General features: G+C 51.4%; 1 protein-coding gene across 2 annotated transcripts; it reads left to right on the top strand.

Moving 5' to 3' along the window:
* Positions 1–2,593: 2,593 nt before the first annotated feature.
* ATP5F1A (ATP synthase F1 subunit alpha) lies at positions 2,594–12,548 on the top strand. 2 transcript variants are annotated; one of them, XM_086480481.1, is made up of 12 exons: positions 2,594–2,653; positions 3,668–3,746; positions 4,840–5,009; positions 5,842–5,949; positions 6,096–6,262; positions 6,408–6,556; positions 7,501–7,652; positions 7,781–8,005; positions 8,113–8,220; positions 11,087–11,231; positions 11,459–11,609; positions 12,341–12,548. In XM_086480481.1, the coding sequence occupies exons 1-12, from the start codon at positions 2,594–2,596 to the stop codon at positions 12,420–12,422; spliced, it is 1,596 nt and encodes a 531-aa protein (XP_086336607.1). In that variant the 3' UTR covers positions 12,423–12,548. The 2 variants fall into 2 exon arrangements, with proteins under 2 accessions (XP_086336607.1, XP_086336606.1); XM_086480480.1 differs by having other exon boundaries at positions 5,842–6,015.
* The last annotated feature ends 2,980 nt before the right edge of the window (positions 12,549–15,528 follow it).

Raw genomic sequence — 15,528 nt, 5'->3', positions numbered from 1 at the left:
GCGAGAAGCTACTGGAAGTTTTCCGTGCGTCCAATACAGCCCATGCCAGCCGGCTCCAAGATGGACCCACTGCTGGCCAAGGCTGAGCCCCTCAGTGCCTCTGGGATGATGTGTATAAGAAACGGAAAAAAGTTACTGGGGGGGAGCAACTGCAGCGAGAGAGAGGAGTGAGAATACGGGAAAGAATCAGCCCTGCAGACACCCAGGTCAGTGGAGAAGGAGGGGGAGGAGATGCTCCAGGCGCCGGAGCAGCGATCCCCCTGCAGCCTGTGGTGAAGACCATGGTGAGGCAGGCTGTGCCCCTGCAGCCCGTGGGCGGTGGAGCAGATATCCCCCTGCAGCCCGTGGAGGACCCCACGCTGGGGCAGGCGGATGCCCAAAGGAGGCTGTGATCCCATGGGAAGCCTGCACTGGAGCAGGCTCCTGGCAGGACCTGTGGCCCGTGGAGAGAGAGAAGCCCACGCTGGAGCAGGTTTGCTGCTGGTGACCCCGTGGGGGGGACTCACACTGGAGCAGTCGGTTCCTGAAGGACGGCACCCCATGGAGGAGACCCACGCTGGAGCAGTTCATGAAGGACTGAACCCGTGGGAAGACTCACGCTGGAGAAGTCATGGAGGACTGTCTGCCATGAGAGGGGACGCCACACTGGAGCAGGGGAAATGTGTGAGGAGTCCTCCCCCTGAGGAGGAAGGAGTGGCAGAAACAAGTGTGATGAACTGACTGCAACCCCCATTCCCTGTCCCCCTGCGCCACTTGGGGGGAGAAGGGAGAGAAATTTGGAACAAAGTTCAGCCTGGGAAAGGGGGGAGGGGAGGGGGGAAGGTATTTCAAGATTTGGTTTTATTCCTCATTACTGCTCTCTGAGCTGATTGGTAATAAACTCCATTTTTCCCAAGTCAAGTCTGTTTTTCCCGTGACGGTAAATGCTCAGTGATCTCCCTGCCCGTATCTCGACCCACGAGCCTGTTGTGCTTTTCTCTCCCCTGTCCAGCTGAGGAGGGGGAGAGTGACAGAGCAGCCTTGGTGGGCACCTGGCACCCAGCCAGGGTCAACCCACCACAGATGGAATTGTATGTTTCATGTATTTTGTAAGGCAAATTACAAAGACAGACATAAAAAACCTCCCACCAGACCAGGTTGCTCCCAGCCCCATCCAACCTGGCCTTGAACACTGCCAGGGAGGGGGCAGCCACAGCTTCTCTGGGCAGCCTGTGCCAGTGCCTCACCACCCTCACAGGGAAGAATTTCTTCCTAATATCTAATCTAAATCTCCCCTCTTTCCACTGGAAACCGTAATCCCTCGTCCCATCACCACACCCCCTGATCAAGAGTCCCTCCCCACCTCTCCTGCAGCCCCCTTTCAGCACTGAAGGCCGCTCTAAGGTCTCCCCAGAGCCTTCTCCTCTCCAGGCTGAACAACCCCAACTCTCTCAGCCTGTCCTCACAGGGGAGCTGCTCCAGCCCCCTGAGCATCTTCATGTCCCTCCTCTGGACCCGCTCAAGCAGCTCCGGGGCCCTGGAGCTGGATGCAGCCCTGCAGGTGAGGTCTCACCAGAGCAGAGGGGCAGAATCCCCTCCCTGGACCTGCTGGCCACACACCTTTTGATGCAGCCCAGGATGCCATCGGCTTTCTGGGCTGTGAGCGCACACTGTTGGCTCTCACTCAGTTTTTCACCCACCAGCACCCCCAAGTCCTTCTCCCCAGGGCTGCTCTCCATCCACTCATCCCCCAGCCTGTATCTGTGCTTGGGATTGCCCCAACCCAGGTGCAGGACCTTGCACTTGCCTTTGTTGAACTCCACGAGGTTCACACGGGCCCACCTCTCCAGCCTGTCCAGGTCCCTCTGGACGGCCTCCCTTCCCTCCAACGTGTCCACCGCACCCCACAGCTCGGTGCCGTGGGCAAACCTGATGAGGGTGCGCTCGATGCCACCGGCCGTGTCGCCGACAAAGATGTCGTATTTCACACGGTATCAACACTCTGCCTAAAAAATCTAAGCTGCTCTGTAGCATGGGCATGAAAACACTGCACGGCACACCACATCCCTTTTACTCCCGTTTCCAAAGCGCAGGCGAAATGGCAGCACTCCCCCGCCACCAGCAGCTGCTACGGGACCGGGTGGACAAGAGTCGCTCCCGGAACATGCGGGGAACACCCCTCATCACCCCCTGCCCCACAGCCCTCACGCCCCGGTCTCCCCCGCCTCACACAGACCCCAGCCCGCTTCATGCCGCCCGCCCCGCCCCTTCCGCCCGCCGAGAGCCTTCTCAAGGGCACCCCCCGCAACGGGTGATTTTCCTAAATCTTTTTTTTATTATTATTATTTAGTGTGTATTTACATATATCTATTCCCTCATTGCCCAGAGGCGCAGGGACGGGGAAGGCGCCAAAGCACCTGAGGGGTACGCGGGCGGTGGGGGGTGAGGCGCTTCCGCTCCCCGTCCCGCCCCGCCCCGCCCCGCGGCGTGGGCGTGGCCTGGCCGCCAAAGGAGGCGGAGCGCGCCGCCGCCATTTTGTGGAGAGAGCGCGGGGCCGGCAGCTGCCTCCTCTCTGCCTTGGTCGTCTCCGGAGGAGCCGCCTGCCGCCGCCGCCATGCTCTCCGCCCGTGTGGCTGCCGCCCTCGCCCGCTCCCTGCCGCGGCAGGCCGGCCTGGTGAGCGTGGGCTCCGCTCCCTGGAGCGAGCGGAGAGGCTGGGGGGCGGGCGGGCGGGCGGGCGCTGCCGCCATCTTGGGGGCCGCGGTGACATTGAGGGGCCGCGGCCTCCCGCTCTCGGGAGTCTGGGGCCGGGTGTGTGTTGGGGGGTTCACCTCAGCGCTGGGTGGCAGCGGGGCCCGACGGCCTGCTGAGGAGCGGGGGTGCCCTCATCTGGGAGGTGGGGGGCGTCTAGGGGTCGGCGTGTCCTTCCCCAGAGGGCGCGGATTGGCCTGTTGCGGTTCGGGTTAATGTCTGGAAGCTGCTGGATCGCAGTCAGGGTGAGGGATTTGATCTACGAGGCTTTGTCAGGCGGCATTTTTTTCCCCCGTGGGGAGAGGGAGGGCGCGGAGATCTGTCAGGACCCGTGTCCCTTGTGAAGGTGACGGAGGAGAGGCCTCCCCAGGCTTTCGGAGAAACAGCATCAGCACTGCACGGGACTGCACTGGGAGTTTGGTTTGGGGTGTAGGATTATAATCTTTTGCTACACTCATTATCACATACTTGTTTTTTCCTTTCTAATATCGTTCATGTTCTAGCCATACTTGGAAATTACACAGATTTTTCTTGAGGCCCACCCTTAGAAGATGCAATCCTGTTCCTCCCTTCTGCAGAATGGCGAGGGGTGCACTGATTTCTTTACGCCGCAAGCTTTTGGTGTTCCATGCAAAGGTGGCAAACGAGAGGAGGTGTTGCTTTGGGAGCTGCTGCGGTGCTGTGATGGTGACATCAGTGCAATGCAGAACAATGCACCGAGTAATTTAGAGCAGTCTCCTTCACTCTCTGCGCTTGCTTAGTAGTGCTGGACTTGGTTCTGTAACTGCAGCTTTTGAATGGAGTGCTGCGGAGCTCAGCTCGAAACTGTGACACGTTAAATGTATAAGTTGACGATCAAAAATTTCAGTGTGTTACCACCTAGTATTTTTTTGAATGATTGAGAAAAATCTCAGTTATCGAAACAATTACTTCTTTCAGATTTCCAGAAACACCCTGGGTGCAGCATTTGTTGCTACAAGAAACATCCATGCCTCCAAACCATGCTTTCAGAAAACTGGTGAGTGAGTCTGAGAGAGGTTTTCGTATAAGAATGCAGTTTAAGAACTTGCTTTATGAGACAAAAAGGAATTTGAATATGAAGTGCGAGGGGCGCACATGTCAGTTTACAAAACACTTGAGGCCGTTTATGTAGTGACAGTATTTAACAGTGAAGTGTCTGTTACACAGTCACACCCAGGAGGCTTTAATAACTGTTCAGATTATGCCCAAACGAAAGGAGGGGTCACGTGTCAGTCCATTTACACAGTTTACCTGCTTCATGAGAATTCGGTTCAGTCTTCAACTCCTGCAGAATTATTTGAAAAAAATGCTTCAAATCCCAGTTTCCCGTCTTGTTTGTAGCAGTACAAAGGAATGGGTGACTTTCCCAGGCCCGCCTGGGTTTGACCTTGTGTCCTTGAGTATAACTTTTTTGCTGCCAGCATCTTGGCATTCAGAGAAGGCAGCGGCACTGCATAGCTGTATTTTTGGTTCGTGTACAATTTCTGAAGTGGTTTAGGGTGATTAAAGTTATTATTAGGAAATAACAGTTTCACAGTGTTATTTACTGTTTCTTAAGCTGAGGAAATAAAAAGTTGCTGGAGGTACACTGCCAAACATTTGAGAAAGATGGAGGATACATTTTTATAGCTTATATCGAACAACTTGCTCCTTAAATGTATCAAGGTCCTTTAAATATACTTGGATCTTGGATTACGAATCAGTTGACAGGGCGTTCTGAGGCCTCCAGTCTAAGCAGATGCTTTGCAAGCAGAGCTAGCATGTCTGTTCTTCCTGAGCAGAAGAGTAATTATTTAATTGCCTTTTGGGGGGGCAGGCAGGTTGCTAATAGTGTAGGACATAATGAAAGAAATTGATAACTAAGCAGCCATCAGTGTTTTGATTGAAGATGATGAGTTGAAGCTGCTTTTATTGGCTGTGAATACAGGAGCTGTTATTTATCTTGGCATTCTATGTAAGGGAGAGTGTTGGTGGTTAGACCTTGTGGCATAACTGAGAAAGGGTACCTTGGCTTGTGAGTTCAAGACAAGGTTACTGAATTCGTACTGTGCCTTAATGTGCTGAATCTGGTTTGAAACGTTTCCTTCCAGGTACTGCTGAGGTATCCTCTATTCTTGAGGAACGTATTTTGGGAGCTGACACCTCTGCTGAACTTGAGGAGACTGGCCGGGTGCTCTCAATTGGTGATGGTATTGCCCGTGTGTACGGCCTGAGGAATGTCCAAGCAGAAGAAATGGTTGAATTCTCTTCCGGACTGAAGGTAAGCTTTCACTAAAGCAGTGTTTGTAGAGCCTAGAAATACAAATACAAGGGTTTTTTTAAGGAGAACATGAGATTATGCTTGGAGGTTCCTGTATGCACCTTTTACAGATTTCGTTGTAACTTTAATACCTAGTAACTGGTTGAAATAATATTACAAAAAGCAAATATTATTTGAATTTGTAACACTTTGCTTTCGTTACCAGTATCTAGTTCTGGGCCAACATTTAATCTTTATTTGTCTTCATCCAGGAAGTATAAGAACTAATCTGGCATTGGATTTTGTTTTCTTTGGTTTCGGGCTGGCTTCTCTGTTTACTGTTGAACCACAGCCTTTCTGCTCCAAGACAGTGTGCAGTTTGCTGACTTCTTGTAGTCCTAAGAGTTAGAGTTAAACTAAAGACTAGAGTTAAAAAGCTGTCTGACTGTTAGGAGCGTACTGCAACAGCTCTTCCAGTATTTTTAGTGACCTGACTTGCCTTGGAGAAGAAGCCAGTGCTTTTACTTAGTCCGGTTCCTAGGCAAGAGAGAAATGTTGTATTTGAACCATGCTTGTCTTTCCTGCTCTTTCTAGAGAGGTACATGACTGAATGCTAGACTGCTGCAAGTTTAATGATGTAGTAAGCTGAAGGCTTAGGCAGGCTGTCTAACTGATACGAAAGAACATACATGCGTTGTACACACAAGCAAGACATGACTATTGTTACAGATAAGATTGAGGCAGAGTATGTTGGGTATTCTACACTGTAGAATAATCACATCGATATTAAACTGTCAGATTTTTTGTAAATGTTGGTATGGGTGTTTTCAGGATAATGTGGTCTTTGTCCTAGGGTATGTCCTTGAATTTGGAGCCCGACAATGTTGGTGTTGTCGTGTTTGGTAATGACAGACTGATCAAGGAGGGGGATGTCGTGAAGAGGACTGGTGCCATTGTGGATGTTCCAGTGGGGGAAGAGCTGCTGGGCCGCGTTGTAGATGCCCTGGGCAATCCAATTGATGGGAAGGTATGTGTGGCTACGGGTTTGCTACCTCTGCTTGTATCTATGTGATACAAACTGCAACAGCTTTTTTCTCCCTTTTTAAGGGTCCTATTACATCTAAGACACGTAGAAGAGTTGGCTTAAAGGCCCCCGGGATCATTCCCAGAATCTCTGTCCGTGAACCAATGCAGACTGGTATTAAGGCTGTGGACAGCTTGGTGCCAATCGGTCGTGGCCAGCGTGAGCTGATCATTGGTGACAGACAGACCGGGTAAGTTAAATGCTGAAGCTAAAAATGTTTCCTTAAACCAAAACTCGAGCACAGCGTGTGCTGGTGTACGAAGCTGAGCGCAGAACTGCGTAGAGGTTGGGAGAACCGTAGGCAGCTTCACTTAACTGATCTCTGTGTTACACAGGAAAACTTCAATTGCAATTGACACGATAATCAACCAGAAACGATTTAATGATGGAACAGATGAGAAAAAGAAGCTGTACTGTATCTATGTTGCAATTGGCCAGAAGAGATCGACCGTTGCTCAGCTGGTGAAGAGGCTCACTGATGCAGGTACGGGTTTTTGAAGGTGGTTGAGCCCAGCAACTAGTGGCATCCTGTTTTGTTTATAATGCTGAATACTACTGTGAACTCTCCTAGCTGTAAGAATGGACAGAATTCTTTTCTTATTAGATGTGAGAACTACTTGCTTTTCTGGATACTTTCTAGGTATCTGGGGGGAAAAAACCCTCTTTACTACGTTGCATTAGGAGACTAGTGTGAGGTCCCAAAACTGCTGAATTGCATTTGGAAAAGTCACTTTCCGTGATTTTTTTTTTTTTTTTAGCAGAGTTCAGAGAGCTTCCTCTGGGCAGTCAGGCAGGCCTGGTGACAAGTGGTGGCCTTACAACTACTTATGGACTTGGCATTTGTTTCATATGGCAAGTCAGTATGAATGGCAGTTGCCAGTTTAGTGGAGAGCCTGCTGCCCAAATGTAAGGGATTAAATGACAGCATCTTTTCAAAAAACAGTGACCTCATTGACCAAGGCTGCGTATGTAACAGACCTTCAAGAGACCAGGCACCTTCCCTCTTGCATACTGGTCAAGCAGAGTTATACCTAGCAGGAAAATAAACCTGTTTTAAAGACAAGAATTTGTTTGGTACTGTGAAACAAAGGGTAGTATCTCCTTGCAGAAGCCAGGAAGTCACAGACTTGAAGACCAAGTTACTTAGAGAACTGAAGTGTGTCTTAGTGAAAGTTTAAACTTCATTTTAGATGGGAAAGAAGTCTGCAAGTGTTAGGCGTGAGCTACACGAACTTGCTCTTGAAACTGCTTGACTTAGTTGAGCTGATGGACATGTTAATCTAGTATGGTGTTCTTTACTCCCAACAACGTAGTGGTGCTGCCGGGGCTTGTCCGAGCAGCTGCTTCTTCACATGTGTGTTGTATTTGCTGATTACGGGCATGATGAGGTAATGGACTCAGTGGTGTATGTCTCTTAATTCTTCCCAGATGCCATGAAGTACACTATTGTGGTGTCTGCCACAGCATCCGATGCAGCACCCCTTCAGTATCTGGCTCCCTATTCAGGCTGCTCCATGGGGGAATACTTCAGAGACAACGGAAAACACGCGTTAATCATCTATGACGATTTATCCAAACAGGTCAGGAAACTGTTTATAGGCCTTGTAATCTAGCATTGGTGTTTATAGCTGTAAGATCACCTCGGGTTTAGAAATTCAAAATCTTAAATGACCTACCAAAGTCTGAGAGCTTTCTTTATACCACACAGGCTGTTGCCTATCGTCAGATGTCTCTGCTGCTGCGTCGTCCGCCCGGTCGCGAAGCCTACCCAGGTGATGTGTTCTACCTGCACTCTCGTCTGCTGGAGAGAGCAGCCAAAATGAATGACTCCTTTGGGGGCGGCTCTCTGACCGCCTTGCCTGTCATTGAAACTCAGGCTGGTGACGTGTCTGCTTACATTCCAACCAATGTCATCTCCATCACTGATGGACAGGTAGGACAGCTTCTTCACGTGCCAGCACTTCTGTGTAACTTACTGGCAGGTCTCTGAGGAGACTGGATGTCTTCTGACCAAGATAGTAAAACGATTTTCTCCTACAGATCTTCTTGGAAACTGAGTTGTTCTACAAAGGTATCCGTCCAGCCATCAATGTCGGTTTGTCCGTGTCCCGTGTAGGTTCTGCTGCTCAGACCAGGGCCATGAAGCAGGTAAGCACAGAACACCTGCTCCTCCTCCCGCTATAGAGAAGTAGCGTGTAGCTTTCCAACCCATTTCATTCTAAAGAGTTGTCAATACAGAGGGAATAAAGCTTTGGATTCCTTAGCACTACAAAATTGTAAAAGAACAAACAAACTTTGGGGATCTCTTTGATATTTCCACTGCCTGCTGAGAGAGGGGGGAGAAAGGAAAATAGCATCTGCATAAGGATGTAGGACTGTTAAGTTCCAGTGTGCTGAACTGGATACTGATCTAACTAGAAAGAGAGAATGCTCTTTTAACTTCACACTTCTTTTAATCCAGATGGGGAATTAAGAGAGGTTTAGTATCACCTGCTGCCATTTTAGGGAGGAATCACATAACTGCAGAACAGTGGGGGTTGGAAGGGACCTCTGGAGATGATCTAGTCCAACCCCCTGCTAAAGCAGGATCACCCAGAGCAGGTCACACAGGAATGTGTCCAGATGGATTTTGAATGTCTACAGGGAAGGAGACTCCACAACCCCCCTGGGCAGCCTGTTCAGGGCTCTGCCACCCTCAGAGTAAAGAAGTTTTTCCTCATGTTCAAGCAGAACTTCCAGTGCTTCAGTTTGTGCCCGTTGCCCCTTGTCCTGTCACTGGGCACCACTGACAAGAGCCTGTCCCCATCCTCTTGACGCTCACCCTTTAGGTATTGATAAGGTCCCCTCTCAGCCTTCCCTTCTCCAGGCCAAAGAGCCCCAGGTCTCTTGGCCTTTCCTTGTAGGAGAGATGCTCCAGTCCCCTCATCATCTTCCTGGCCCTCTGCTGGACTCTCTCCAGTAGTTCCCTGTCCCTGTGGAACTGGGGAGCCCAGAACTGGACACAGCACTGCAGGTGTGGCCTCACCAGGGCAGAGCAGAGGGGGAGGAGACCCTCCCTCGACCTGCTGGCCACACTCTTCTTGATGCACCCCAGGATGCCATTGGCCTTCTTGGCCACAAGGGCACGTTACTGGCTCATGGTCAACTTGTTGCCTGCCACAACTCCCAGGTCGTTCTCCACAGAGCTGGTCTCCAGCAGGTTGCCCCCCAGCCTGTACTGGTGCAGGGGGTTATTCCTCCCCAGGTGCAGGACCCTGCACTTGCCCTTGTTGAACCTCATGAGGCTCCTCTCTGCCCAGCTCTCCAGCCTGTCCAGGGCTCGCTGAATGGCAGCACAGCCTTCTGGCGCGTCAGCCACTCCTCCCAGTTTAGTATCGTCAGCAAACTGGCTGAGGGTGCACTCTGTCCCTTCATCCAGGGCATTGATAAATATGTTGAACAAGACTGGACCCAGCACTGACCCCTGGGGAGCACTGCTAGTCACAGGCCTCCAACCAGACTCAGCACCACTGATCACAACCCCCTGAGCTCTGTCCCTCTGTCATTTCTCGATCCACCTCACTGTCCACTTGTCTAGCCCACACTTCCTGAGCTTGCCCATGAGGTTGTGGTGGGAGACAGTGTCAGAAGCTTTGCTAGAGTCGAGATAGACAACATCCACTGCTCTCCCTTCTTCCACCCACATCACAGAAGGCTATCAGGTTGGTCAGGCATGATTTCCTCTTTGTGAATCCGTGCTGACTACTCCTGATAATCCTCTTTTCCTCCACATGCTTAGAGAGAACAGCCACAATGAGCTGTTCCATCATCATTCCAGGGATGGAGGGGAGGCTGACTGGTCTGTAGTTCCCTGGATCCTCCTTCTCGCCCTTTTTGATGACTGGAGTGACACTGGCTTTCCTCCAGTCCTTGGGCACCTCTCCTGCTCTCCATGACCTATCAAAGACGATGGAGAGGGGCTTAGCAATAACACCTGCCAGCTGCCTCAGCACTCGCGGGTACATCCCATCGGGGCCCATGGATTTGTGAGTGTCCAGTCCAGCTAAGAGATCCCTAACCCAATCCTCCTTGACCAAGGGGCACTCTTCCTTCCTCCAGACTTCCTCTCCTACTACCAAGGTCTGGGATTCCAGAGGGCCAGCCTTAGCAGTAAAGACTGAGGCAAAGGAGGCAGTCAGTAACTGCCTTCTCCGTAGCCTCAGTCACCAGGGCACCCGTCTCATTCAGCAGAGGGCCCACATTTTCCATGGTCTTCCTTTTGTTACTGATGTATTTGAAGAATCCCTTCTTGTTGTCTTTGATGTCCCTATCCAGACTTGATTCCAAACGGGCCTTAGCCTTCTTCGTTGCATCCCTGCATACTCTGACAGTATTCCTGTATTCCTCCCGAGTAGCCAGTCCCTTTTGCCACATGTTGTAAACCTCCTTCTTCCCTTTGAGTGTTTCCAGGAGCTCCTTGCCCATCTAAGCAGGCCTTCTGCCTCCTTTGCTTGAGTTCTTCCTCATAGGGATGCATCGGTTTTGGGCTTGGAGGAAGTGATGCTTGAATAACAACCAGCTCTCTTGGCCCCCCTACCTTCTGGAACCCTAGCCCATGGGATCCCTCCAAGTAGGTCTCTGAAGTTCCTAAAGTGAGCTCTCTTGAAGCCCAGGGTTGCAATCCTACTGATTGTCCTGCTGCTTCCATGCAGGATCCTGAACTCCACCAGCGTGTGGTTGCTACAGCCGACGCTGTCCCCTACCTTCACATCCCCAACTGGTCCTTCTTTGTTTCTTAGTATGAGGAACAGAGGGTAGGAAATGAGTAGTATGAGGAACAGATGAATAGATGTTCATGTTAAAAGGCCAAGCAGATGGTGGGATTTTTAGAAATGCATGTAGTCATCGGTCGGAATCTTGACCAGTATGCAAGGCAAAGCTGACTTGTCACAACTGTCGGCTGAAGATAACCTGCAGACTACCAGACTCACTTGAAAATGGTTGACCTCCGCCTGACCCGTACCTCGTGTTGCAGGTGGCAGGTACCATGAAGCTGGAGTTGGCTCAGTACCGTGAAGTAGCTGCCTTTGCCCAGTTCGGGTCTGATCTGGATGCTGCCACGCAGCAGCTGCTGAACCGCGGTGTGCGCCTGACGGAGCTGCTCAAACAAGGGCAGTATGGTGAGTGTCTCGGACACAACAGGTCCGTGTTTCCCGTGAGCCTGTTGTTGCTAACGAAGCTGGTCTTTGTGGGAGCATTTAGCACGTCCGTTCTAAGGATGTGGTAGATGCAGGTGTGTACTCGAGCCGTGTCGGTATGTGCAGTGGATCTTCAGAGGGGGGCTGGGTGCAGCACTGACGTGTCCCGATGCGAGTTACTGGTGGCGTAACTGCTTTCTCTTCCGCAGTTCCCATGGCCATTGAGGAGCAGGTTGCAGTCATCTACGCTGGTGTAAGAGGTCACTTGGACAAGCTGGAGCCCAGCAAAATCACTAAATTTGAGAGTGCTTTCCTAGCTCACGTACTGAGCCAGCACCAGGCCCTCCTTTCCACAATCAGGTATGAGGATTTATTATACTTCATCCCAAGGGTGTTGACGTGGTGGCTGGAGTGCAGATAATGGTCACTGAACTGGTAATTTAGTTTACTTTATCCTAGAACACCAGGCCTTAAGCTGCCTGTGCCAGAACGGGAGGTTAAGTCAGCCTCCCTGCTGTCCTTGCACTGCTCTCCAGAGCTCAGCTTCCGTGTCCCCAGTCTTGTCTTCAGAAATCCAGCTGCTGCTTAAAATGAACCTCCTTGAATACCCCTCCAAATCCGATGTGAAGAACACTTGATCTGGTCCTTCCCCTGTTTTTGGCAGCTTTAAGCTGTTACAGTACTGCGGGTTAAGTGCTGCTCACTGCTGTCCCTGCCGCTGCGTGGGCTGCTGGGGACGGAGTGTTTCCATAGCCCTGTCCTGTAAACTGGTCCCAGCTTGTTCAGTCATGAGCCACGTCATGTGCCTTCTTCCATCGCCGAGGCACAGCTCTGCTAGACAGAGCCTTGCTGTTCTGAAAGTGTTTGTTGACAAACCTTAGCTCTCAAACAGGACTAACTTTTTTAGGAGAAGGGATGTTACCTTAGTTTCAGTGGCACAGCTTCATGCATCAAATGGAAATTCGTTAATTCATCTGCTAATTTTGTTAGAAATGGGGACGGTTCATTGTAAAATTCTTTCCTTTGCCTTGGTCGGGGATTGACCATGTATCTATTCCTGCCTCAGAAGTTTAACTAAGCTCTTTCAACAGGACCGAAGGGAAGATCTCTGACCAGACAGAAGCTAAGCTGAAGGAAATAGTCACAAGTTTCCTGGCTACTTTTGAGGCATAAACTCTTAAAACTGTTCAAGCAGACCAGGCTGTTGTTGTCCCGTGCTCCAGCTCCATCAAAGACTTAAAAAGTATGTGCGACTTGAATGTACAGATCTCGGTGAGAATAAAAGTCTCCATGTGAAAAGGCTGGTGTAGTCTGTTCTAGAGCGTGGCTTTTCCGGCGGGCGACCGGAGCAACGCACACCTTGAAACCCGCGGGGTTAAACTCCCCTGGGCACTGAAAAACCCTGACTGTGGGTGGATGGGACTCCCCTTACCGGAACAAGCAGGGGGTAGCCACCGGATTCTGTGGCAGAGGGTTGCTCTTGCGGTTTCTGTCCTTGTCACTAGGCGTCTGATTTCGGAGAAGGGCGTGCAACAGGGGAAGCTGTTGGTGCTGTCCTGTCACGGGTGGCCATGCTGGATGTCATGGTGTTCTGTGACGGTCTGGTGCTGTGACAGAGCGTCTCAGAACTGCTGTCCCACCCATCCTGGCGTTCAGAAGATGGGTTCTTTCAGAGCTGAGTGTTCATCTGTCTCGGGACAGCGGCACATGTCGATGTGACGGTAGTAACTGCTGGAGACTTTGCCACCACCGTCCTCTGCAGCTGACTCTCGTTCTGTCGATAGACTCTGCAGTTAGTGGTTTGAGGGGGGGTTATAGATGATGTTTTCTGCAGGCTAGGTGAGGTGCAAGATCCCGGAACTTTTATCTGGGATGTGGGCAGGCTCAGTTCAAAGTTGCTCCGCTTTGTCCGGCGCGTTCAGCTTTACCTGGTACGCTGGGACTCGGTCCTCGGTGAGCCTCTCCACCACAGTTCCCTGTGACCAGGGTTTCTGCTGGGGCTGTTCGCTCTGTCCCCAGTTTACTTCCTTCGGACCTGCTGTGTTTGAAAACCCGGTGCTTGTGAAAGCACCAAGTGCGGTAAATACCTCCCATCTTGGGGGGGCTGGTGTTGAAGGATCAGTCCCGAGTCCCCAGAGGGGCTGTGGGGCCGCAGGGTGGAGCTGGGGAGCTGAGAAATAGCGAGTGTGTCACGGCGGCGTAGACTCCCTTGGCCCTTCCAGCTGGGCTGAAGCTGCTTGAGAAACCATCCTTGTTATTCCTCTGGCTGGCTGTGTGTTTCTCTGGGTTCACGAGCTCACCGCTCCACGCTCCCCCTCTTTTCATCCCATCGCTCCCACACTTTGACCTCACACCATGAAACCGTCAGAGTGAGGAAACAGTTTGAGCTGAAACATTCATTCCACATTACGTGATTTCAGATTAAAGGCAGAGAAACATTTAACCCTTTGACAGCCTTCTCCCCTCATCCCGTGAAGCCTCGGGTTTAAAGCTCCTTGCCATCCATGTGTAAATAGGTGGTGAGCTCTGATGATTTGATGTATAGCTGTGTCTCACCAGTGCCTCTTACCGGTAGCCACAGCACAGACTGAGGGGTGCCTGTCGTGAGGGTTTGTGCCCTCTTCTCTTGGGAGCGTGCACGGGGTCAGCCTGGCTAAATCGGCTCAAGAGCTGATTTGGAAAAATCACAGAAAAACCCCAGAAACGCGGTGTCCTGTGGCCCGTTGGCGCTGTGGCAGCGCCCGTGCTCTGTGCAGGGGATGCCAAAGCTGAGGTGTGGCTGTTGCCGCGGGGCCGGTGGGGACCCTTGTGCCTGCTGCCCTGTGCCTTGGTCTGTCCTGCTCGCTTTGGGGCTCGGCCCCGCTCCAGCTGATCTGTGTCCTAAAGCGTGCCCTTCCAGTGCGGTCAGATCGAATGGAGAAAACTTGGAAATTCATTCCGGAGTTCGCTCTTTGGAGGGTTTTTTTTTTTTTTGTGTGTGTGTGTGCTTGCAGCTGGGCAGATCGTACCTCAGCTAATTCAGATGTTGTTAAAACTGCTTCAAAGCTGTGAAACCTTTCGGATCTGGAACGCAGCTATGACACCACCTCTGCTGGAACTGTAACCATGAACGCTGAAAGCAAAAATCTACGCAAGCCTGCTTGAGTTAGTATAAACCTCAGAAACGTTTGCCAAGTGGCAGTGGCCTTGGGTCCCAACTGAGCAGATTTCAGTAAGTAGAAAATGCTTTTTTTTTTTTTACATGACTGTTTAAGCTGTCCCTGTGTTAAAGCAGAAGTAGCAGGTTAGGGCAGCGGGTGTCACAGAATCACAGAAGGGTGGGGGTTGGAAGGGACCTCAAAAGGTCATTGTAAGAGTCGGTCCGAAAACAGCGTTGTCTCCACCTTGTCATCAGGGATATGGACGGTAAGGTACCCCGAAAGTCAGGCTGACACCTTGACATGAACCTGCAGGGCCCGCCTGAGACGCAGTTGCTGATCCTGGGAAGGGAATGCCGGGCCTTTGAGGTCATTGTGCCCTGGGCAGAGCAAGGACAGAGCTGAGCAACTCGTTCATCTGGCAGGAAACAGCCGAAGGATAAGAGTGCTGGTATCTGCTCCTCCCTTCTAGAAACCTCGTGGGTGAAGGATGGAGCCTTGCGGAGGCAAGAGGGCTCTGTTTTGGCTCAAGAGCGCTGTGCCATTCTCCGGTGCCAGGGACGAGCCTGAGAACCGTTATCAAGAAGGATCGATCAGCACTGATGGAGCCAAGAAGAGGCGGAGACACGGAGGAGGAGCAAGGGGTACTACTGGGCATGAAAAGGGGCTCCTCAGCACCCGAGCTTGGGAAGCTTTCCCCACCGAGGGTCACGACGATCGTTGGGACCGGTGGGACACTGCCTGGACCTGGGACCGCGGTGGAGATATCAATCTCTGTCCTCTTTTCACTTTATTTCCCCTTTCCTTTCCCCCTCTTTACCCATCGCACGCCACTTTACAGGCAAACAATAAAGTTTCAGTGTTTGATTGAAGCAAACCCCTTTGGCACCGTTCGCCTTAAACTCGCACTTTGAGATCACAGCGAACGAACCATCACGAGTCCACTGAGTGGACCGTGACAAACATCTAGTCCAGGTCACACAGGAACGCATCCAGATGGGTTTTGAATGTCTCCAGAGAAGGAGACCCCCACAGCCCCCCTGGGCAGCCTGTTCCAGGGCTCTGTCACCCTCACAGGGAACAAGTTTTTCCCGGCATTAACGTGTAACCTAACAATTCAGGTTTTCCAGCACACGGTGTCC

Source organism: Leptosomus discolor, chromosome Z (genome assembly GCF_034619465.1).
Source record: "Leptosomus discolor isolate bLepDis1 chromosome Z, bLepDis1.hap2, whole genome shotgun sequence".
Classification (NCBI taxonomy): Eukaryota; Metazoa; Chordata; class Aves; order Leptosomiformes; family Leptosomidae; genus Leptosomus; species Leptosomus discolor.
This window is presented reverse-complemented; position numbering and strand designations above follow the sequence as displayed.